The sequence below is a fragment of the Castor canadensis genome, chromosome 4, assembly GCF_047511655.1.
Source record: "Castor canadensis chromosome 4, mCasCan1.hap1v2, whole genome shotgun sequence".
In the NCBI taxonomy this organism is placed as follows: Eukaryota; Metazoa; Chordata; class Mammalia; order Rodentia; family Castoridae; genus Castor; species Castor canadensis.
This window is the reverse complement of record NC_133389.1, coordinates 125712976-125739217: the sequence shown is the minus strand read 5'-3', so window position 1 is coordinate 125739217 and position 26242 is coordinate 125712976. Positions and strand designations below refer to the sequence as shown.

Below are 26242 nucleotides of genomic sequence, written 5' to 3'. Positions count from 1 at the left end.
ATACCATCATGTGCTCATTTCAGTATCAATTTAAATCTACTCTATGATCCTATATCCAATCCTATATCCAATTTTTTGTCTTCCTTAATGAGAAGACAGTCATGGCTTTCAATCTCTCTCTTTTTTTTTTCTTGGTGGCAGGTACTGGAGGTTTGAACTCTTGTCCTCATGCTTGTTAGGCAGACACTCTATCACTTGAGGCACTCTGCCAGCATGGCTTTTAACCTTGAATCACACTCAAGCAGACAGAAGGAAAAATGTCAAAATGTTACAGATATAGTATGTTGCTTTTCTTTATTGCATCTTACACGTTTCCTGCAATTAACATTTATTATTTTCTAATCAATGAAAAATAACGAATGTTATTCCTGTAAGATAAAGCAGTGAGAGAATAAGAATGTGACTCTGCACATCTGCTTAGGCCAGGTCCACCAAATTCATTTGGAAGGAGTTTTTCAGTACACTAACAGGTCTGCTCAACCTATAGAAATCAGGGGTTGGATGTCAACCCAGCCTACACTACACCACCTTCCAGCCACCCAGATGCCTCACAAAACCAGTGTCCATATGAGACAGCAGGGCAAATTTTATCCACATTGGTCAGCTCTCATTTCAGAATGGTCTGATACTTAAGTCTTTCAAGGCTAGAGATGTAGTTTAGTGGCAGAAACTTGTTTTGAGTGTGCAAGGTAACTGGGTTAGGCCCCTAGCACCAAAAAATAAATAAATAAAATAGTCTTTCTCCCAAATATTTTAACAGCAAGTGATAACTTTTGGTTGCTTGAGCAGGATGCACACAGTCCACTTTTTTCACTGCTAGTTCAGTTTTGCGACCACCTCTTGTAGAACCTCGGTACACCACTAGGTGGCAACATGAACACGCCATATCAGTTAAGAAACCAGGATCAAGACAAGTAGTGAAACAGCCTCCTATGTGATTTAGAAAGTACATATTTTCAGGTCAAGATGCAATTAAAAGAGTTCCTCTCTGCACGAATAAATGCTTGTACCTCTCCTGTGGAGTACAGGGAAGCTAGCCAAATGGACACAGAGTGAGGGCAGAACATACATACCATCGTTATCAAATTCAATCCGTGTGCACGGTCCCCGAGAGGTGATGTCACAGCTGTACAGGCCTCCTGTCCTGTTCGCCTTCTGCAGTGGAAGGGCTTCTGCCCGAGGTGCCCCCACCAGCAACCTGGTGATAAAGCAGAGAATTTGAGGAATTTAGATTTTATATACCTTTAGCATTTATATTAGTTAGAACTCAGAGCTCTCAGGATTATTGTTTGTCAGTCTGCGAGTACAACCACACAAAGGCAAAAAAGATGAAGGGATATTAAAACAGGAAGATAAGCCCATCTCTCCTAGAATCAAAAATTCTAGCCAAGTATGATTCTGGTGTTTAAAAGACATACTCCTCATAGAGCAAGGATGGCATACAGAACTCATATGAACCAATGTTGCCAACATCAAAAGGAATAAAAGGTCACATTATATTTAATAAACAGTAATTTGTCACTTTCTAACATTGAGGTATTTTTCAAGGGTAATTCTGACTGCCTTCTGTCTAGTGACTCAACCTAACCTTTGCCAAAGATACAGCGCCATGGATTTCTCTTTCGCAGTCTTGGCCTCATCCCAATTTAATTTTTCCTTTCCCCAGCTTTCTTGGGGTATAGTTGACTAATAGAAATTGCATTTATTTAAGGTGCAAAACTTGTCTTGTCTTCCCGAGTCACCTCTTACTTCTTGGCACTTTTTTATGGTGCACGGGGAGCTAGGGTTTGAACCAGTATGAACTAGGGCTTCACACTTGCTAGGCAGGTAGGTGTTCTATCACTTGGGCCACTCCTCCAGTACTTGGGCACTCATGTCATCTAAGACAAGTTCCCTCCCATCACCTAGTCTCCTCCAAAGGATCAGGGATGATTTGGGTAGTGCCCAGCCGAGAAATATTCCTCTGCACTCCCATCCCAGGGTTCCTGGAAGGAGGGACCCCTGATTCAAACCCTCAATCCTTAAAATTACAGGCCCTCAGGGTCAAAGGGGTGTTTGCTCCCCATGAGGTTTACAATCTTTGGGGGCATGCCTGATTAATGAATGGAGCAACTAGAACAAGACATTGAGAAAGAACACACAGCTGACTGGACAGAGAGACCCAGGGTGGAAAGTCTGGGAACGAAAACTGCAGCTGGGAACACAGAAGTGTATGAACAACAAATCCTCAGAACAGAAAACAAGCCACTCCTGGCCTTCAAGAAGCCCACAAATTCAAGTGCGAAAGGAAAATAAACACAATGCAAACAGTCCCTTATTACCTCTTCCAGTTGGGGACCCAATAAGGGATTCAATGTTTTGTTTTGTTTTTTAAACTGATACCATCCTGCTGATCCAACAGGAGGCAAGCGCCCTTGGAAAACAGGCAGGAGTGTGCCCATAGGTGGCCAGTATGGAAACATGTGGCTCCTGAACTGCCCTTCCTCCCAGATTCCTGGACAGTTGGCACAGCCAGCTTCCACCTCCAAGTCTATCCTACATTTAAAGGAACAAAACAACACATACAAAGGTATAGAACTGATGCAGACTTAGAGGACCAGGCAGTGTCTCGGGGCCCAAAACTTCTCAGTAGAGGGCAGGAGCAAGGCAGCCCATAGGGGGTCTATAGAAGCCCACCCCATTCCTGTCTCAGTAATGCTGTTCCTGGTCCCAAGAGCTCAAACAGGTACTCGAGAGGTGAGGAAGTTCAGTTAACTCAGTAGATGTGGTGATAGATCTTGTGTTGGGTAGCAAGAGGGATAAGCAAGGAGCTGGGCCAGAGGCACAAAATCCCAGGGTATTGGTCCAGTTCTCTGATTTCACGGAGGGCGCAGAGGTTGAGACAAAAGTTACCTTGGGGCACTGTCTCCTTTCCATTAGACTGTTTCCTAGGAAATAAAACTCAGGATTTTAAGGAGTTTTAAGGAATTTACAATCTAGTTGAAAGAGTAAAACTTATATCAATGAAACACTGGAACAAGAACTGTTCTATTCATTGACAGATTTAAGACTAAATTCAGACACGTTGAAGGCAAGAAGAATCAGAACCTTCCTGCAACTGGGTGGGGTAAAGGTAACCAACCGCCAAGGAGAGGCTGTAAAGAACATCTTGTGAGGCCCAAGGTTGTTTTCTGTTTTCTTTAACCACTTCCTCTTCTTACACCCACAGAAGCTCCATAGCTTCCTAAGGTGGTGGTGTGGGGGCGGGGCGGGATGATCACAGTCCCCTCCTAACTCCATCAGCAAACACACATCAAGAGCTCCCAGGATGAGGAAGAAACTGTCTCCACTCATCAAAGGCTGGCACATCCATAAATCGGTCATTAAACCACAGGGAGGTAGAGCAATGGGGACAAGTGCTCACACCAACATCTGCCTGAGAAGAAGTATCACCAACAAGTGACAGCTGAGCTGGACGGGGCAGGACACAGCATGAGGGAAAGAGCAGTGGCGTGACAGGCTGGGGATGCTCAAGCTGGTGGCAAAACACTGGTTCAGCGGAGAAGGGTCAGGGAGCACACTGCAGAGCCCTGAGCCTCAGCTGTCTCTCCTGCCCTTCTGGTGGCCTGTGTGGGACAGAGGTTTAAGGCTCCAAGGTTTCACTGACCAGCCTTCAGAGAGGGTCTGCTTCTTCTAGCCCCTTTCCCATTGTACCTCCACCCTTGTGTTCCCTTTGTCCTAGACACTAATGCATGTGAGACAAAGAGCAGGCATTTAATTCTAAGGTACCAACTGGTTACTGGGGCCATGGTGACAAGACTTCCCACGTGTCAATGCCAAGCTCTTCCAGACAAGGTCTTCCCATTTTACCCGGGATGGCTACTGCAGACGGCCACAGAAGGAAGCAAATAGCAGGACAAAGAACAAATTTGAGAAGAGAACTCCACAAAATAAGGGCAATGCGCCCTATTAGAGAGTAACGCTAGCTGTCACTGAGCCTTCCTGAAGGCCCTGCCTTCAGGGGTCCAGCAAGTCCACGCTCCACCAGGGATGCATTCTGCCAAGGATGGTGAGGGCACCCCACTGGCCCAGGGGATCTGCAGAAGGAACACAGGCACGGACGGCAGATGGCGCCCTGTTCTGCTGCACCGGATCCCAACAAGAGTGACGGAAAAGGCAGAGCAGCACCTGCATGAGAACAAGGTGGCCCCAGGTATGCTCAGCTCCAGGCTGCCTGTCTGGTTTAGGAACTAACAAAGGCTCTAAAATCTGCTTTCAACTGGCCTTAAATATAGGTCACAGTCCATTAGCTCAGGCTAGGTCAGGCAGAACAAATAAACGCGCAAAACCTATGTTCCAACAATGACACCAGGTATTGTCCCATCTACTTCTTAATCTTCAGGCCACAGTGACAGTTCTAAGGTGCTCAGCACAGAGCAGTTCCTGGGTTAGCAGAGGGGCCCCTCAGCCAGTATGCAATTGTGGCTTCTGTACAAATCCCAGCTTTCTCCCCTTCCCTCCAGTTCCCTTTGATGGCAAACGCTGGCTCTCTCACCTGTGTGAGAACCAGGTATTGGCTGGGGACCTTCTAGGACCAGGGAAGCTCAGAATCATTCTCTTATGACCACGCTCATAACTGACCTGCCCAGCCTGCACCGAGAGCAGTGCAGGTCTGCATTCATCCAGGGGACAGGCCCAGGGGATGTAAGTCACCTTTGTAAGGATATGGTGGAAATTAATAGCATCCAAAAGTCTATTCCCACATCAGGTCAAAGAAAAACTATATAAACAAAGGGCCTTGAACTAAGATTGTCTCAGGCACCAAAAGCAACAGGAAAAATATCACTTCCCAAGTTGCTCGTCTCAGAGCCTGGGGACAGTCACCTTCACTGAGTTTTACAAGACTCTAACATACTGGAAACTGAAACTTGCAAAACCACAACAGCAGCATCTTTCATGGTAAGAAACACATTTTGAAAAAAGTCATTAACAAGGCAATGTGAAAGTATGACAGTAACTGGGGGTCTGACACAAATGCAGGTGTTTGAGGTCTAGATCATAACCAATGGCACAAAGCCAGAACCACTGCCCTCCTATTAACTAGAGGTTACTTCAGAACCCATCAAGGAAGCCACAGTCCCATTCACACGTTCAAGTCCTCCCCCAAGAACAGCTAATGTGCTTGTGCATAACTATTTCAATCAAACGTTCTAAACACTGGGGTGCTTTTAAAACTGTAAGGACAATAGCAGCTTTGCTTCATTGTCTCTGGCAAGAATTCATTTCCTCAGGATTAAAGATTCTGCCTCTAGCTATGCAACTCTGTCCCAGAGAACATGAAATACTGCTTCATTAGAACAAGGACACTATTGTTGTTTAATTTAAAACACAGCCGTCTTAGCTCAACCAAATTAGGACCTGAAAATTTAGAAGGTGGTATTACTGTGATAATTGTAACCCATCTTCAAACTCAATTTTTAAGTTTTGGGTAGAATAATAAACACCAATGATAAATCAGAAATAAAGAATTTAGGGTAGAAAGCAACAGATTCCAAACTCATCCCAAGCCCTACTCTGGGCAGATCTCTCATTTTTTATTCTAGACTTAACTTCTCCTTAAATCTAGATTGTTTTGTTCTTTTGGTGCCACTGGGACTTGAACCACAACCCTCCCTCCAGCCCTTTTTGCTTTTGTTTTTAGATCGGGTTTCATACTTTTGCCAGGGCCAGCCTCAGTCCTTGATTCTCCTACCTCTGCCTCCTGAGTTGCTGGGATTATAGGCATGTACCATTATGTATGGCAGTTTTTTGTGGTGATACTGGAGTTTTGAACTCAGGGCCTCACACTTGCTAGGCAGGCACCCTACTACTTGAGCCACACCTCCAGCCCTTTTTTGTTATAGTTATTTTTCAGATAGCGTCTGGTGCTTTTGCTTGGAGCTGGCACTCACTCCCAAGTAACTGAGATTACAGACATAAGCTGCTACACCTGGTCCTACAGTGTGACGTTTATACCTTGATTAATCTTTGGGCATTAACTATTGGCCTGACAACATGAAAAGGGAAGACTTTACACAGAACTATATTTAGTTCTGTTTGCCACTATGAAGTACTTAAACTTCTATTTTCTCTTCAACATGTGAATAAAAACCTCAATTCTCCAGTTGGTACAACAAAGCTATCAGCATTCTGACCCTCCCCCAAACTTTCCTTTTGGTTTCTCTAAGTCCTACCCTGTCAGCTCTGCTTTTATGCACTATCAGAGCTGTTACCACTTACATTTGGTGTTATAACCACAATTCAGTCATGTATTTTTACATTGTCAGTAAATATACAGTGCTAAACCAAGCTATATCAAGATGATCCTCTTTCTAGCTAATCTAAATCGAGCCAGTATTAGAAACCCTTGGTCTCAAAGGAAACCATCTCTAGTGTCAAGAGGACTTGCCTCTCAATTTATGGGTATGCTTCACATCTGGATCATCAGTTCTGTTTTTTTTTTTTTTGGTAGGACGGGAGTTTGATCTTAGGGCTTCATGCTTGCAAAGCAGGTGCTCTATGGCTGGAGCCACACCTCTAGTCCATTTTGCTCTGGTTCTTTTGGAGATGGGGTCTTGTAAACTATTTGCTGTCCTGGAACTCTATCCTCCTGATCTCACACTCCCAAGTAGCATGAGCCACTGGCACCTGTTTTTCTTGACAACTCCTGCTGCCTTTCTTTCTCTTACATGGTTTTCCTTTATTGGAGCCACACTCTTCTCTAAGTTCCCAATCAGGCCTCATTATAAAATCAAGACCCTGTCCTTGCTCAGACTCCCCTTTTGCACATAGACTTACTGTTGTTCCAGGCCTGCTCTACAGTGTCAAGCTAGACTCCCCTTCACTGCTACCCTGGGGTGATCTGATTTGACACAGGATCCTGTCTTCCTCTTGTTTGCATGTTCTTAAATATTGTCCTAACAGTGTGTGATAGGTAAACTAAGCCTCTACATACACAAAACTGTCTTTATTCTGCCATCCCCTGGGATGGAGTTTGGGTATAGAACTGAAGAACACTTCTTCTGAACCGTGGTGGCACTACTGTGATGTATGCTGGCATTCGGTACTGCCAGGGAAACTTCTGCTGTCTGACTGGCAGTCCTGGGAGGGTGTTTTAAGATCCCTGCTGTACCCCCGGCCACCTGGACAGCATGGCAGTCTATGTGGGGGTCTTTAGTCACTTACTAAGCTCTGCACAGTCTCACAATACAGGCTTTGGACATTAACTTCCAGGAAGCACCTCTCATCCTGCAGGAATCATTTCGTTCATTACATTTCTGAAACCTGTTGTTTAGTCAGGTGCTGGACTCCTGGGGTAAGTCACCTTTTCTCTCTTGTTCCTCCCTCCCTGGGATTCTGATAGTTTCCAACTTCACTTTCCAGTATTTCTACCGAGGTTGTGGATTCCAGCAGCCATGTCTAAACTCCAGGAGTGCCTCCTCTGCTCCTAACTGGGTCTTGAACATAAAATCCTACTCTTTTTTTGTGCATTCAAAATTCTGAGCGTTTTGCCTGTAACTTCTGAAGCTTTGTGCTCCCGGACTGTTTCTTTTAGCTTTGCTGTTGGTTTACACTAGCCATTGCCTTTCTTTTCCTTTTTAGTCTTTATTTTTGGTGGTTTTCATTATGACATCTTCATACATACATATAATGTACTTCCATCATCGTCACCCCTCCCAGATCTGCACACACGCCCCAATTGGCGATTGCCTTTTATGCTGCCAGCTCTCATCACAGGCATGATCGCCCTTGGTTTTTGTTTGGCTATCATATAAAAAGCTGCACTTCTATAGTGGCCTCACCCCACCAGGAGTTCTGAAAATAGTCATGGTGGGGCCTGTGAACTCCAGGGATTCACTGCAGCATTCAGTTGTCAGAGCGCACACTTTTCTTCCAACCCTGGGAGGAGTGCTCGACTCTCCCAGTGCCTGCACTCACGCTGGACGCCTTAGTATTTTGGGGATTTTCTTTACCCCACATTTTTGTTGTTTGCTTTGTTTTGTTTTTTTAAGTGTCATATGACTTGGCCTTTCCTACTACAAGTAGGGTAATATTTTTCTATTTTTGTGCATCGTAATCCACTTAAGCTTCATAAAATGTATACTCACTCTCCTATCCCTACTTTTCTCCCCTCCAAAAGTGCTGTGGGTTTTTGGGGGGCAGGATGTTAAACACCAGGAGCCTGTACTCTGCATGGAGGTAGGATGTATAATATTATTTGGTGTCTGGCTTCTAGACCCAGTCCTTGCCTTAGGGAACCAGGATTCCTGGAGGGGTGAATATCATGACTGATCATTCCTTTCCTCCCCAGTCCCTCATGATGGACTCCAGGCAGAGGTTCCTCCCTGTTAATGTCAGACACCAGATTCCATCTACTGTCTGCTTTTTGGTAACCTCTCTGCCTCTGAAGAGCCTTGCAGAGCCTAGAAGCAAACCCAGACCCCAGCCTGCCAACTGGAACCATACATAAAAATTCAATCAATTCTCAAAGAATCAGATTTTTCACCCCAGCCTCAGTTCCCTAAGTTTGACGATCAATGTCTTTCCTCTCAACTGTCTACCACAGCCCCTCTTGTTGTTTCTCGCCCCTCACATACCAGGTACACAGCAACATAAAGAATAAAGCACGAATGCCTAAGTAAATGAAAAAACTCCAGAAAAATTGTTTTGGCCAATTTGTATACCAAACTTCCGTGAATGTAGATTAAGAGTCGACTGATGACATTTCTTCATTCAATTTATAAAAACATTTAAAATATACTATTCATTTAAGAGCAATTTAAGAACAATCTCACTTGAGTCACTCCACCAGCCTAAGAACAATCTCATGAATTTTTTTTTAAACTCCATGAACTTCCGACATTGCTTCAGAGAGCAATGTCTAGCTCAATTTCCCAGAATATTTTGAAGTCTGTAACATCCAAAACTTGCAAATATGGTGTCAAGTCTCAAGGAATTAGTACTGAATGTGAACTAAGTTTGAATGTGAGGGTCCTCCTGTTTTAGTGTATTATTTTCATTTAAAATGTTTTAAAACCAAATTTAACTCCTATAGGCATCCATAATTAAAACTAATTGAGATGCTTTTACGCTAACGCGCTCATTATAAACAGAACTTTGTCATTCAAAAGTAGCACATGGGAGGCATAGGTAGGATAGGAAGATTGTGGTCTGAGGTTGGCCCCAGCCAATCAGGCTCCATCTGAAAAATAACTACAGCAAGAAAGGCTGGGCATGGCTCCCAGCATGGCTCCTCACAAGCACAGGTCCTGAGTTCAACCCCTGGTACTGCCAAAAAAAAAAAAAAAAAGAAAAAGTAGGTTACACTGGTAATCTCAGCTCTGGGGAGGCTGAGGCAGAAGTATTTTGAGTTTGAAACAAGTTTAAAAACCAACCCAGACTACATACTGAGACCCTGTTTCAGAAAAAAAAAACAAAGACAAAAGCCTCTCCTAAGAACAATTTTGTAAGTGTTCAAACTTAAGAAGGAATAATCTGGAAGTAAAAAAGAAATCTTGTTTCATATTTAGGAGCATAAAGAAAACACCTTTTCCAGACCCTGTATCAGAGAGCTCTCCATGCTGCGGACAGGCACATTAGGAAGGATACCTGGGCCAATCCTTCTTTCTGAGGGACCTAGGCCCTTCCACCCTAGACCACGTGGTACTAGCCATTTTTGGCCATCAGACTGTACCATGAAATAGCACTCCTGGGCTGTAGCGAAGCTGATGTTATGCCCAGGTTTCCCTAGTCCTGGGTCACACCTGTTGTCACTCACTCCAAAAACATCCCAACTTCAGCTGATTATATGTGACCGACAGCAGCTTCAAATCCACAAGGAGCACCATGCTCAAGGGTGCAACTGTGTGGTGGCATCTGGCATGGTTTCACAGGCACTCTTGCTTTTATCTTGACCTGGCTAAAGGCAGCTTGTCTGCTCAACAAAGCTCCAGTGACCTTGTAAGTCTCCCTCCTCTTCCCCTGGGGTTGATTCTTCAGGTGTCCACTGACAAAGGTACAGTCTCTCTTTTGGGTGGAACAGAGGACCAGTGGTTAGTGGGGAATGTCCCCGTTCCTTCACCACCCCACTGGCTGCTGTCAGCATACACAATGGCCTGCCTACACTGCTGGGAAGGTTTGCCCTTACTCCCTTCTCTAAAATTAAGTAGCCTTCCCTCAAACCTGGGAGAAACAGAGGTACTTTAAAGCTTGCCAGTACTTTTACTGGAGCCTGGTTCCTCTGCCTCTGTCTAGTCCATCAGTCTATTCCCCGCTACACACACCCCATTAGACTTTCCAGCCACTGTACATATTTTTTAAAGAGAGTTATGAAATGACTATTCTCCTTATTTTGGTGACATATTTGAAAAATCTAAAAATACACTGGGGAATTCTCTTCCCGCAAAAAGCTATAGCCAGCAGTAGTGGGCTATGCTTTAGCAAGCATTATTAAATTTAGTTTGACCTATTTTATCAGTCCTAAAAAATCATTTCAAAACAGTCTAAAAGGAAACCACTTAAGTATAAACATATTGGCTAAAACTCCAGTTTTCCTATAAGCAGTTAAGACAGGGAACAGTGTTGGGGGAAGTCACTGCCATTCCCAACCACACAGCACAGTGCCTGCCATCAGTGTGGTGTCTGGACATGAACTCCCACCCTCAAGCCCTCTGCATGGATCAGGATCATGAGAGATCTAGAATGAGATTCAATGAGGACACGCTTCTTGCCATTTTTAACCACGAACTTGTCCCATGCTTAGAGAAAAAGGCCCTCAACAAACACCTGCCACGGAATGGTCACAATTCAACCAGGCGTAGGGTGTGACTTGCTGGGATGCCTTCCACTGCTCTGAACAGCAGGGAATGTGTGAAAGGTCCTTCCGACCAAGTGACTTGGTGTAACAGCATCTATGACCATTGCAGCTGAGTCATTTTATTCTTGCTGCTCTAACACATTACCACAGACTTGGTGGCTTAAAACACACACCAGTTATCTCACAGTTTCTTGGATCAGAAGCACAACACAGGTCTCTTGGGCTAGTATCAACGTACATCAGAGTTTTGTTCCTTTCTGAAGGTTCTTGGAACCTTGTTCCCTTGTCCTTCCCATTCTCAAACCTGCCCACTTTCCTGCCTCATGGTCCCCTCCATCTCCAAAGCCGGTAGCTTGGCATCTTCCCATCTCTTTTGTCTCCTGTTTCCACATTATGAAGACCTCTGTGACTGTACTGAGCCCATCTGCATAATCCAGGAGACATTACCTGGTTAAGGTCAACTAATTAGCAACCTTATTTCCCCTCTGCCATTTAACCTAAGATAGCCATAGGCCTAGTGGGTTAGGGCACAACACCTTTGTGGGCATTGTTCGGCCTATCACAGCAGGAAATCTAAATTGACTCTTGCTTAGTGATATTAAATTGTACTTGATACTGAGAACTTGAATTTTGATGGTGGTCTTTGGAAAGACATTTCAGGTTAAGTACTTCCAAAGGGCTCATACTAGGTTGACCCTCCCCTCCATTCCTATCCTCTAGCCATACTGGGTGGCTTCACACTCCTCCAGTTCTCTCCGGGCTCAGGACCTTTGCACAGGCTCTTCTCTGGGATTTTCCCGTCACCCTCTGGACCTCTGCTTAGTAAAGCCTTACCATACCTGCCAAGCCAGTCCCCACCTCTTATTTTTCATTTACTTTTCCATCACAATGACCACAGTTAGTGACTTACGACTCTTGCTCACTGTCCTCTTCACCAGAAGGTCAGTTCCATGGCCTAAGAGCCACATCTGTTCCTGTTCACTCATGTGTCCCAACACCCACCTCACTGCCTGGCACTTAACAGACATTTAATGAGTAACGAACCAAGTTACATAATTAAAAGAAAGTCTAGTTTTAATAACTTCAACTTCAACACAGCAGATTTAAAACTTTGATGAACCTTGAACCTTCTACTGTTCCCAGAAGTAGACCTCAAAAAGTACAGGAAAATGGGGAGTACCTCTGACACCCCTGCCCCTTATCCTCAGCCCCATAACCAGTGAGCTGCAGACCCCTTCAAAGTCTCTGCTGTGTCCTTTAGAAAAGTGTATCGCAGGGCTGAGGCATGGCTCAAGTGGTAGAGTGCCTGCCTACCAAGCACGAGGCCCCAAGTTCAAGCCCCAGTACTGTCAAAAATAAATAAATAAATAAAGTATTGCCTGTGTTCTTTGACTTTTAAAAATTCATAGTTAGTTTATAATTTATGTAGCATTATTTGAAACTCAAAGTTCTGTCTATGAATCTTTGAGTAACAATGACCCAGAGATGGCAGTAAGTGTTTTCCAAGCTCTACCCCAGCTGTGCCTGGGCTTACCTCCCCATTTTAACTGGGCTTATTATAGGAGCCTGTGGTTCTAATTTCCAGCAACTGTGTACCTCGAAGGAGATACAAAAACCAAAAAACCAAATGCTTGGGGTCTTTTGCCTCCAAGGACTTTGCCCCAAGCACAACCATGTTGGGAAACCAAAAAGGGCTGAGAAGATTTCAATGGTAGCTCTAAGTACCACAGAGTCTCCTTCCTGTAACTCACCAGTTAAAATAGACATCAAAATGAGCCCATTAGAGAGGAGTTTAAGAGAAAGCTTAGGAACTGCCAACTTGTCCATGACGCTTGAATTTTGCTTCTGGTTTTACATGGGCAGCACTAACAGTCCTAATGTTTGACTGTCTCTACTGGGCCATTTTGGCTTCTCTGCATGGCTCCTTACAAAGTATAGCAAAAGCTGGTGACACTGCAAACTTGCCATCACTGTTACTTTCCCTCCATTCTCCACCTAGATTCCACCAGGCAGAACACTTGAAATTGCTCATCCGCTAGGCTCTTCATCTGCGCTTCCACAGTACATGAATGCTGCTAGTTCTCTAAAAGCAGCCACTGTCCAGCTCCCTTCTCATCTCCTCTCGAGCATCCCCTTCATCAGCCAAGCCTACCTGTGTTGTTGTGTGCACTGACTGGGCCCAGGATCCCAACGACAGACTTACTGCCCCTACCATTCCCTGTTCCCTGGAGAAGTGCAAAGAGCGAGTGCAGCTTGAACTCACCGGAGCTCCAAGTTTTACTGAAACAGGGCTCAGTCACGTCTCAACTGTGAGCCCGCACTTGGGTCCCCTGAAGGCATTACCCACCTGTTAGGAAGAACTGCAAGGTCAAAGTAAGCTGGAAAAAGAGACAACTACATTCTACGTCTTTCTGAGTCAAATTCCAAAACTGCATTTCATTAGCATTTGAGCAGAATCCCCAGAATGTCAAACTCCTCCATGATTTTAATACGTAAAGTCACCCGAGAAAAAACGAAAAGAGACAGCAGACAAGATAACACACATATCTTTACGTACCATGTGATTTCAAAAATATGAGACACAGAGGGAGGGGTGAGATCTGTTCTGGTGTCAAATTTTATGATTCTAAAATGTTAGACTTAGGAGTTTGCTGTAGCTCACAGCAGTGGAGGGGCCTCCCTGAGGCAAACACAAAATGTAATCGGTCAATCACAAACCTGGCCTAAGCTGGTAGTGAGAATCAGCACCACGCTGGTTCAGTCAGTGCCCTTTCTAACCTTTCTTCCTCTTTCTAACAAGAAAGACCCCCTAACCCGGGTATCCTTCAAAGTTAGACACTGTGTCCACAATGGTCATTTCTATCATGCCTCACAAGAAGAAGTAAACTGTGGACTCACTTCCCTTTTTTAGGGTCTGTCTCTGTGACTTCCTGTATCTAGTTCAGTTTTGACCTTCTAATCCAATTCTATTAGGAACCAGACTGGACAGCTGGAGGAAGGACAGCAAGGATAGTCTGCAAGTCAGTTGAGGTGGGCCAGATTTATCTTCACCCTCCTATCTTCTCCTTGTCCATTACATCTTAGACCCTTTTCTAAGCCTCCTCTTATGTCTGGAAACATCCGCTTGCTGATAACTCTCAAAAACATCTCTCTTCAGCCTAGACTTCTCCCCCCAACTCCACGTTCAGACACCCAAATGCCTACCACTCAGCATCCAAATCCAATGTGTCCTCCCACTGCTGGGGCCCCCATAGGCTTTAACTATTGTGACACCATCTACCTAGGCACTCAGGCCAGAGACCCAGAGATCCATTTTCTCTCATCTCCATGCTCCAGCATCAATGTATTCCATGGGCTCCCTCTGCACAGTTTACTCTGAATCTGACCACTTCACACCACCAGTGGGTGTCCACCTGGGCAGCTACAGAATCATTGTAACTAGCCTATCCGTGTCCACTCTTGTCCCCCCGCAATGCATGCTTCACAGAGCAAATGCTTTTCTTCCTACAGCTAAAGTCACAGCATTGCTCTGTTCATAGTATTCACGGCTTCCCACGGCTGCTGGATTGAGGCCCTTGGTAAAGACTCTTACCGGTCTCCTCCACATGGACTTTCTGCTGTTTTCATTCACGGCTTCCCACGGCTGCTGGATTGAGGCCCTTGGTAAAGACTCTTACCGGTCTCCTCCACATGGACTTTCTGCTGTTTTCATTTCCACTGCAATTATTTCCCTCGGCTTAGACATCTTGCCTTGGATTTCTGTAGGCTGCATCCCTCCTATCCCTCAGGACTAACTCTACTGACCTCTCATTCAAGGGGCCTTTCCCTGATGACCCAGCTAGAAGTTCCTCCTAGATCTCTCTGCACTCACCCTGTTTAATAACCTTCCCAGTCTTCATCAGTTCCTGAGATGCTATTCAACTACCTAACTTTCCTCCACTAAAATGCTATTAGCTCCACAGGTGCGGGGATGCACATCCCCTGAATACAGCTCCTGAATTAGCATCTAGCACATTCTTGGCATTCAATAAATGAGACCAATGCAACCCCAGGTAGATACTACTCATCCATCCTGATTGGGGGGTGGGGGGCAAGAGAAGCAGCACACCTAAGTGATGTACAAGCTACTCTCATTTGTGTAATTACAAAGTCCTCATGTATACTTTTATTCAAATATGTCTCAGTCATTGATCTCCATTAAAGAGATGAAGACCCCCAGCTCAGACACTGCCTGACAGGTGGGCCTTCAAGCCCAAGCCCCTTCTCTCTGGGCCACACTCTTCCTGTTACAATTGTGAGCCACCCCTCCACCATCAGGCCCCAGCCTTACCATCTATCCAAGCTGCCCCTGCTTTCCTCACTTCCCAGGCTCACACAAGCTATGGTGCCTCTACTCACATGTTCCCTGCCACCCTGCCTCCACCCACAGACGCTCCATCAACCATTCCCAAGCTCCAGCTCTAGGCTTTATCTATGCATCTGCCTTCAAATTCCATTCTCTCCAAGTGAACTTCCCTGGGCCAGGAACTTTCCCACCTCCACTTAATCTGGCTATAAACTCCTTGAGGGCAGAAATCTGAGCCTAGTTTTTATAACCTCAAGGGCGTTTGGCCAAGAAAAACCAGAACTATTTAACTATACTGACTGGTTGATCCAGTTGGGCAAGTGTGAGCTAAAATGCATAGTGGAACAAATGTGCTTACCTCCTAGCATGGAGTTTTCATGTTTGCAGAGAAAGTTGATTACAAGGCTCTCTAGTCTATCAATCATGACCTCACATTCCAAAAACCAGGTATCTACTGTCAACTTTTCAAGAAATCACCTACCAAGAAAAACATAACCTACCTGCAAATTGGGCCAATCAAGCTATGAACAATCCACTGGTGGCTATCCTCTTCCATGTTCTTGTAAGAAGCACTCCGCTATGAGTTCATTGAGTAGATACTACCATCAACACCCATTTCACAGATGTGGACCCAAGCTCTGACAGGACAAGTAACTAGTCCAGGCTCTTACAACCAGTAGGTGACATAACAGCAGTTGTGCCCAATATTTCCTGGCTCCCAGATCTTACTCTGAGCCACTAGACCCCCAGTCTGCTTCCTGTTTGGTTTGATATCACTCAAGCACTTTGATTAACCACTTTTTCTTAAAAACCAATCTAAGAGATTGGTTATAATTAAGGTCTTAATTGCTTTATGGTCTGTGTCACAATGGACCAAAGAATTACTTGTCTTTAACTGAATCACAGACCAGTAATTTTTGCCCTCACCTTCCCAAAGTTTTACGATCCACCTTCCCACCCCCCCTCCTTGAAAGAGCACGCTAAAACTAAACCCAGGTTCCAGTGACTATGAAATCAAGTGACATGTGAGCCTGCAGGTTCTAGTTCTTATCAGACTTGGTGCATTTTCCTACAGGTGTGTCTCTAAAAGCACTGGAACTTGTGCATAAGGGACCAAGGCAGAACCTGTTTTTATTATCCACGACAAATCTCACATGTACTAGGAAAACAAAAAGTGAAATTGCAACCATTGCTTTCAACTATTTCAAGAGAATGCTGACGCACATGTCAGACCATGCAGAATGGGGTAGGAATTCTGGTTTTATTCCTGGGATCAATTTTTTGTGTGATCTTGGGTCACCAATACTTTTTTTGGGAAGGCACTGGGGTTTGAACGCAGGGCTTCATGCTTCCTAAGCAGGTACTCTTAAGGTTTGAGGCACTCTGCCAGCCCCACACTTGCTTATCTCCCAACAATGACTTAAGTAATCCCTGAAAAAGAATACCATTAACACCAATAATGTAAAAAATCACAACCAGTGACCTACATTTAGGATGGCTAAAAATTCCACTTCAATGAACACTTATAAAGTATAGGTATAAATAAATCATTTTAAAAATAAAATTATCAGCTGAGATCAAGCAATTCATACAGGTGAGGCATCAAAGAATTATGATGAAAATGCTGCCACCTGCTACAGTAAGAAAAGGGAAAGGAAAGTCCCAAGTTCTAATGATTGTGTCCGAGCAACTCTGTGCTTTCAGTTTCACAAAGTGGATGCCAGGTGTTGTCATCATTTCCTGTGCTTCTGAATTATCAAACACCTGACTTTTCAGTTGCCCGACCACATTTGTCTTTGTAAGAATCCAACCTCTAGTGAGTTTTCCCTCTGAAGGAACCAAGTCTGGGAAGCTGTAAACTCTGGACTGTGAGCCCACCCCGCCCCCATCCTTGACCTTCACACAGTGCAAAAGTAGCTACTTGATAAATTACTGTTGAGAATATTTATAATTATTAATAGTTTTATATTCAAGTATGTAGTGACCAAGCAGGTTTTCATATGCCAAGTATTATACACATCAATAGACCAGTGCTAACTTAAAAATTTCTTAAAAGATGTTAACAGACAGCTCATAAAACATTTGCAAAGGATAAAATGACTTTTCAAGTTTCATCATTTTTCAGCAAAAAATCTTTAATAAAAACCAGGAAGAGAAAAGGTGAACTTCCTAAGATAACACCTGGTCGGTTGCCATATCCATTTTACTATTTAATAGCTTTGGAAATCCACATTTTCAGTGTTTTCAGAAGGAAATTAATACGATCACATAGCTTATTTTCTAAGTGAGATAACTGAAACAACAGGTTTAGTAGTTGTGCCAGAAACTGTTGGCGGTTGCCCAGAACTGGTTCTCTCCTTTTTCTACAGGAAAAGACTTTTTAGCTGGGCATAAGGTCACCCTGAAAAAGGACTTCTCATCCCTGCCTCTCCCCACTTCCACCTGGACATGCCACAACTGGATCCTGCTGAATGCATGCATGTTCAAGCATCACATCACTCCTTCCAAAAGGTAGTATGTGGTATGCATGTGCCTCTTGCTCTAATCTTTCATCACCTACTCACAATGCTGCCATCTTGGATCACAAGGTTGAGGCCCCATTGGGTGGGGCCACGAGCAAGTTGTTCTTGGGTCCAGACACCTCAGATAAGCCTTTCTAGATCAAGAAGGCATAAACAAAAAAGCAAAACCAGAAGAAGTTGTCAAGCTTTTTTTATATTAAAGAAATAAGAAACTAGATTCAGAAATAGGATACTATAAAGAAAAATGTGAGTACAGTTTCAAAAGTCTATACAAATGTTTATTGAAACAAAGTTATATGGCTAAACAATTACATTGTGTACTGCTCCGTTCCTGCATTTGAAAGTTTAAAAAATAGGTAGAGACCAGTGTATCTTGGGAACCAATTAGTCAGCACAGGTGATGGCTGGGGCACAGAAGCTGTGACACAGATGCTCCCAAAACATTTCCCCTTTATTGTTGGGTTATAGGGGGACGAATGTAGTGGAGGAGGGGGTGCAGAGGTTCCTATGGGAAGAGTGGCCATGGTATGGAGAAGACACTTAGGAAGTTTGGGGCAAAACTATTTATCTGCCAGAATGCAATTATTTTTGTATTTTAGCATCATGTACGATTTTACTTGTATTTCTTGGATTAGTTCTCCCTGGGCCTGTTACTCTCAGGATAATATGGTACCTTTTCATAGACGCTACCACTCTGGAAAGCTCACAGCTTATCTCCTCTATAAGAGACTAGCAGGCCAAAATCGTATTCAGAAATACCAAGGGAGTTACTACAAGACCTGGTAGGTCCAAGTTCTAGTTGTACTGTGTGAGCTGGGTACCAAGAAGGATTATCTCAAGTGGTTCTAAGTTTTCCCATAGGGTGTTGAAAGGATCAAATAAAATAGTGCTTAATAATTTATAAACTCAAACATCAATGAAGCACTAATGTGCTCTTACACATTCCCAAAAGTCACTCTGAATTTAACAGGTACATTTTAACAAGTGTAGGGCTAGGTAGGGCACAAATACAGAAACCATCAGGAACCTAACGACTTGGGCATAAAGCTGCCAACTCTAGTTGTTGAAAAGATCCTACCAACCCCACTGGCACAGTAGCTGGTAGCAACATCAGACAGCTAGGACACTGTGGTTGGGAACAAGAGTGGCCACTCCTCCAGAATCAGTCACAGCCATTGAGAAAACACTGGGCATGCTACCACACGAGGAAGTGATCCTCTACTTAGTGAAATGAGGGAGGTACAAAGTTCCTCACTGCAGCTAAGGATTAGAAATGACCTCAGCATCCAGGCTGGTTAAATAACTCATGATTCATCCTTAAAAGTGAATACTATACAGATATTAAAAAAGTAAGTTATTTACAACATGGAACAAGCTCTAAAACATGCCAAGAGATAAAAAGCAAGGTGTAGGATATACTAGGCATGTAACCACACATGTAAAAAACATGTAGGTATGTACTTGCATATAAAGATATAGGTATTGTACTAGTCCATTTGCTGTTGCAATAACAAAATACCTGAAGCTAACTGTAAGCTTATTTAGCTTACAGTTTTAGAGACTGGAAGTCCAAGACTGAGTGGCCCCATTGGTTTAGCCTCTGATGAGACTCACGACTAGTGGTATCATTATGGTGGGAGTGCTTGCAGAAGAAATCACATGGTAAGATGGGAAGCCAGAGACATTCAGAGATAAAGGTCTTTTTTTTTTTTTTTTGTAACAACCAGCTCTCAAGGAAAATAACTGGAGTCCCTCAAGAAGTACACTAACCTCTTCCAGGGTCATACATCTAATGAACTGATGACCTTCCACTTGGCCCTGTCACCTCTCAGCATCATCATATTGAGAACCCAGCCTTCAATACACCACATCCAAACCACGGCAGATACTTCTGAAAGGACTTACAACTGGTAAAACAATGGCTGCCTATAGGAAGAACACAGCAACTACAGAATAAGCGAAAAGTGTGACTTTCACTCCACAACTCTTTGTAGTTTTAATAGTTATACCATGCAACCATATTAACTATTTAAAATGTAATTTTAAAATGATGACTGTCAATGGACACTGGAAATTACTGGAAATCTTGCAAAGAAAATGACATAGTCATAGAGGTAAAAGTCAGTGGCCAGAAGTCATGAAGCAAACCTTATAATTGCCTAAGACAAGCTCACACATGCCAGCTCTGTGTAGACAGTTACTGGCAAAAAAAAAAAAAAAAAGCCAAAGACTGATTTTTACAGAGGCATGACAACCCACCCAAAGCGCATAAACACACACTACTGTACACTTGGCCATAACAAAGTGCACGTGTGAGGCCGAGGTAGAAAGGTATGAGAGAAAGGAAATGCCAGTAGCTCAAAGAGTAGGCCAGCTTTCTAATGGTACCAGTGATGTATAGCATAAAATGCAACGACAGAGTGGCACTGACAGCACTGTAGCAACGTCTCAGCTTTGGAAGGACATCCAACACAACGTCTCAGCCCTCACGTCTCCCCTTAGAAGGGAGTGAATCAGTCCAGTTGAGGGGAGTCCGTCTCCCCTTAGAAGGGAGTGAATCAGTCCAGTTGAGGGGAGTCTGAATGCTTGGAGGTAAAGCACAGCAAGCACTGCTTATAAACTGCTTCAGGCTCCCGATGCCTTAGTGGTGGACGCCGTGAGCACTGCCCGACTTGGCTGTACTGTCCACTTCCTACGGGAAGAGCAGAGCTTACCCAGAACAGGTGAGTCACTGCCTGAGTCAGGGACCTCGCCTTTCATCTAATCTAAAGCAATCAATGAGAGGTGGGGAAGGGGAAATGAACCAGGACTCCTGGTTCTGAAAGGTTCAGCGAGCTGGAGCTGCAGGCTCAATGATAAGTGGTAGGGTATTTCCTAGCATGGGCTAGCCCCCGGGTTCCATCCCCAGCAGCAGGGGATGGGTGAGGGGACATATTCATAACTGGGGTTGGCGGGGGAGTGACAACCAGTATGGGGAACACACAGGTGCTCCTGCATTTGTGGATGTAAGGCAAGTTAGAGCCTAGTTCCTGAGGAATGCCTTATCATCTCTGCATTAGGAAGAGAAAGACAGTACTTGGATATACTTGCTCAGGCTTCTGACGTTTTACAAAGACGGGCACAGTGGCGAGGTAGAGGCCTACTTGAGGGTGAGCCTGAGAGAAAAATGAACTACAAACAACTCTGGACATGCAGGGGATTGTGGAAACAGTCTGTCCGGAGCTAGCTGCATGACAAGGACAAATCCTAGGCCCCCAATTCTTCATCTATAGAATGAGGGAGATGATCAACTTTTCTAGATTATCCCCTGGTTTGCCTCCTAAGGTTGTCAGGTGGTAAAGTTTCAATGGCAAAGAAACTGACATAGCATTATTGGGTAACGGTACTAGATTGTGTCTCACACACTGGGGTTTTTAGATTTTTCTTAAAGCACATTTTTATTTGAGAAATAACAAGTGGCAGGCTCCACATTAAAGCTGTAGACAGGCACCAATAAACCAGCCCCAAGTCCCTGTCCTCAGAGGTCTCACAGTTCAGAACCCTCAGGAAGCTTCTGTATGACAGCTCTCAAATAGCTTTAGAGAAGTTTCACCATGAAAACATGAGTAAGGAGGAGGACAGCCAATTAAATTGACCTCAACAGGATCTTGGCAGTAGAAAATATAATGTTTGAAGAATTAATGTGAGGGACAGAAATGGAATAAAAAATTATATACAAAGCTACTCCTAGGTAATAGATTAACATGGCTAGAAAAGCAGCAGGGTGGGGTAGGGGTAGTGAACAAGAAAGTATTTGCAAAGTAAGCTAAAGATGGCCTTACTACACCAGGTAACTGCCAGTGCAATTGGTGAGCCCTAAACAAACAGGCACTTCCTCTTGAACTTTGACCCCAAAGTGTGCCGCTGCCATATGGAACCCCAGCTTCAGCCATCAGGGTCAACTAAAGTCATTCTCAGTTTCACTTTAAAGCCACCAAGAGTTAGGAAGAAATAATAGAAGATATAAGAAATAAGCTAAAGGGCCAGCCTTTTGAACCATTACAATTAAAACACAATTAAAAACTTAAGACAATGCACTCTGATCTCCCAAAGGATGCTGGTGAAGAAACCTGGAGCCCCATAGGTAGAGCCAGGTGCACAACTGTTGAACTCAACAAGAAGCAGTCCTTTATGAAGATGGAAAAACACATACTAAGTATGAGATGAATTTCAACTTCTGCTAGAGCCCTGTTAAACTCAATTTCATTGCCACTAGTCTACATCAGAATATAGCATCTGATGACAGGTAGGTCCTGTTCTCCCAGGGCCACAATAATGTGACCCTGGCTTAATTCTGAACATGGTCTACTTCAGCAAAAGGAAGGTGATATACAAAAGCCCATTAGGTGGCCTGGGCATTAGGCACTGGGTCTTCAGAGCCCACACTACAAACTTGCCATCCCTTGACATGACTGGGTCTCAGTGGTTTTTTCTATACAACTAAGGCTGGGATATTTAGTGCTTCTCAACCACTTTCCTGAAAGCACTCAGCGGAGGGGTAAGGTGTGTATGGGTGGCATTGCCCAAAGTGACCACCAAAAACTTGAAATGTCTGTCTTTAAAGCTTTCATACTAAACACTTACACATATTTCATCTTACGCTAACAATGACGGACATATTTTAAAAAAAATACACCACCATGTCACCTCAGGAAGAAGTTCCATATTTGATATGCGGCACACCAAGGAGAATGAATGGTAACATCGTGATTAATCATACTCTTGAATAATCCCAAAGATATTCTGTCTCCTTTCAGATTCAGATTTACCTCAAGGCCTCTACAACTTATCTCAAACGAAGAGATTGAAAAACTGACAGTAGTTTCGAACCAATGTGCTGGTTTGTCCACATTTTCCACACCCCAGACAACTCAAGGCCTTAGGTCATGTTTTTATTCAGTAAGTACCATGAATGCTGGCTAAATTAACTAGGGTTACAAAGATATTCAGCCAAGTCAGCAGGAACAGGAAGCAAGGCCTGGCCTCTCCTGGCCAGTGAGTTCCAGGCACTCACTTCTACCCTGTACAACCCACACCTACCATTCCACACCCTGGTGTTCACTCTGCCTGCAGGGGACACAGATTGCACTAGTCAAGTCAAGCCAAGCCAAGCCAAGCCAAGCCAAGGAGACCAGACTGGAGCTACAGCTACTCCCAAACCTGAAAGTCCTCTCCACACCTCAAATGCTCTCAGTAAGAATTTAGCACGATAAACAAAAAAAAAAAAAACTGTGTTTCTCTGTAGTTCAAATATAGCCTAAGGAAATGGAATCTGGAAAGGTTTTAGCACGTGGGCATTTTCTCCTCCTTCCTCCAAGCCCCACATTTCCCCTTCCTCTCTTCATGTTGACAATGTGCTGGTCCCCATCTGCTTGTGAAATGCCCCAACTCCTCGTTGTTCCTCTCCCCTTCCTTCCAGGGAAACAACCTCTGACCCGACCCACAAAGGGTGACTCTGCTGTCCACCAGATTATAAGAATAAGCACTATGAAACCTCCGTGGTGCAAAGGAACTACATATTTTTCTTAAAGACATTGGCAGATGTTTACTGGATGTGTCAGGCACTAAGCTAAGTGCTCTCTATGCACCACTTTCAATCTTCACTACCTTCAGCTTGGATGATCAGTACCGGCATTTTACTGAAGACAAGTTAATAGATGGCAAGTCAAAAGGAGGCAAAGGGGCTGGGATCCAAGTTCAGTGCACTAGCTTCTGGAATGAAGTTCTCACTCTACAAGGTCAACTTGTACACAAGTATCAAGGAACAAGGCTAATGACCTATTCTCACTCTAAGTTCAGAGCAAAGAGTTCACAGCCTTCCTCTAGGACACCTGTCCACACAGCTGCACCTGTCCACCTTTACTCTGCCTTCCCTCTTCATGGCTACGTCCAGCAACCTGTGCTCCCATAACCAGGCTACCTATGTCCCCCATCTGCTCAGACCTCACACCTGCAGTTCTGCCCTCCCTGCATTAACTGTCCTTTTCTACTGAATCATCCTTTAAAAAAAAAAAAAACCAGCTCACTATAATTCTCTCCCATCATAAAAAACAAAAAGCAAAACAAAAAAACCCCCTCTTTACCCGATTTCCCCTCTGGCACTTTTGCTCTGCTCCAAAGCAAAACTCCACAAGTTCCTGCTCTGTCTCCAATAGCTCCTCTCTGTTCACTCACAGACCAGCTCCAGTCAGCCGCTGTGCCCTCCTGGGCCTCCTCCTCAAGGGCCGCTCCTCCATAAGGGCTGTGAGATGGTCACCAAGGGCCTCCACCTCACTAACCAGCCATTCACTCTCCGTAACCATCCCTGGTCAGGCAGATGGCTTCCAGGACACCACTTCTTATAGTCCCCCTCCTACCTTATTGGCCACTCATCTTAGCCTCTGGAGCTGGCTGCCCAGTCTCCTGACTCCTACACATAGGAGGGACCCAGGGCAGAGCACAGTCCTTAAGCTTCCATCCTTGGGGTGCTCCTTCAGTTCATCATTCTCAATACAGCCTTGAAGCCTCTAGTTGAGTCTTTAATATAAACCTTTCCACCTGAACTTCAGACTCATTGACCTGCCTACCAATGACTCCTCTCACAAGGTTCCAAACTCCTGCTCTTCCTCCCAATCTATCCCCCTCAAAATCCTTCCCTAGCCAAACACAGCTCCATCCTTCCAGCTGCTCAGGCAAAAACTTCTGCACATCTAAGGCCTCTTTATCACCCAGAATTACCCTAAAGGCCCATATGCTAAAACACTGGTGGTTAGCCTGTGGCTCAACTGAGAGATGGTAAACTTTAAGAAGTAGGCCTAGCGGAAGGAGTTTGGCTACTGGGCATGTGCACTTGAAAAGAATACTTGGACCCCCAACCCCTTCCCCTCTCTGTTTCCTAGTTGCCATGAGGGGTACATAGCTTTGTTCTATTAAGTGGTCCCTGCCATGGTGTGCTGCCTTGCTACAAGCCCAAAGCAAAGCCAACCATCCATGGGCCGAAACCTCTGAAATCAGAGGCCAAAGTAAACCTTCCCTCCCTTTAAGTTGATTGTCTCAAGTTGTCACAGTGACAGCAAGCTGACTAATACACTAATCTTGAAGCCAGCTCTCAACTTTTTCCAAGTATTGTCTTAAGTGGCACCTGGGTCTAGTATCACAAGCACTCACTAGGCCTCAGTGGCATGTACTATTTTCCTAGAATTATGACTCTCATGACCACCTGATTGAGTCTGAGACTCTGAGTTTTCCTTTGTGTGAAAATCCAGGTTTGCTTATGTCACAGTCAGGCTGAGCTCCTTAATCCCTACTCACAGGTTCCCCACACCTCACCTTCTCCCAGGTATTCCAAATGTCTTTTTCCTACCTATTTCCAGTCTCTCCAGAGCCTTGAAAAATTCTAAACATCTCCATTCCATTACTTTTGTTGTTGCAATGCCTTTGTTCTAAAAAAACAAGCACCATACTGCTGGTAAGCTATCATTTGACAGCGTATTAGCAAGAAGGGATTGAGGGCCTCCTTGCCAAGGTGGAAGGAGAACAGAGGATCTGCCCAGAGCCCCTCACCCCGAGAACAGCCATTCCACACCTCTGCCTATAGTTCATTTGATTAGCATCCTTTAGTTTTGTACCACACTGCTTTATCAGGACCACAAAAGACTGGCTCCTCCATCCATGTCAGAATATCCTGAAGGGAAGGGCCTGTGATCTGCAAGCACAAAGGAGGTATTTGGCTCAGCAGACTTATAATTCAGTGACTCTGCCCTCTGGGTCTGAAATGTTCATATTTGAGTGACACCCAGGCAAACAATGAAAACAACCTCAGTACAAATGAACTGCTCTCCAAATGAAGAAACCACGGTGACCTTGGCATCACCAAGCCCAGCAAACACTGTGGGTAAACAGACATTACCCTCTGCTTCGTTTGTTGTCCGTATCACTCACGCATGTGCCCCTTCCAGATTATTCCAAGGCTTATTTTTGTTTCTCTATTCCCAGGTTTAGAAAGCCTATTTCTCTAAAAGGCTTTTCTTATATGTGATGTGGTTTTTCAAGAAAAGTGAGCTTCAGATCAGATCATAAGGTATGAAAATATTATCCAGCTGGTTAGCGAATGAACATGCACACCCTCGAGGTTCCACATCCCTTGTCTCAGTCCTCTGCACACTTGCTTTTAGTAGTACTTCTCTCCTCCTCCACACCCCGCCTCCCCAGAATTCAGCACACTCTTTTTTATCGTTTCCTGTGTCTTAGAAACGAAGCTTTTCTAAACTTTTTTGTTGTTGTTGTTGTTGGGTTTTTTTTTTGCCAGTTTGGGACTTGATGCAGTGGCCATGGCATCCAACGTTGGAATCCACCAGGAAGGTAAGATGGAGTGGTCTGCCCATGAAAGGTGTTGCCCCATAAACAAGCCAAACGCAGAAGCACTATGCTGGTTTGCAACTGTCAGGCCTTGTTTACCTAAACAGAAAAGCCAAATAGCAGTAAATGAGACAGTGGCCATTCACCCTATTATTAGGCTGACAG

The 26242-nt window shown here is 44.4% G+C and overlaps 1 protein-coding gene across 3 annotated transcripts in view; it reads right to left on the bottom strand.

Annotated features, from left to right (window-relative positions):
- The window catches only part of Itga6 (integrin subunit alpha 6), a 70480-nt gene that overhangs the window by 37964 nt on the left and 6274 nt on the right, over positions 1 to 26242 (bottom strand). For all 3 annotated transcript variants that reach the window (XM_074071111.1, XM_074071109.1, XM_074071110.1), the window contains exon 2: positions 1074 to 1198. In XM_074071111.1, the coding sequence (XP_073927212.1) occupies positions 1074 to 1198 (125 nt within the window). The remainder of the gene's footprint in view (positions 1 to 1073; positions 1199 to 26242) is intronic.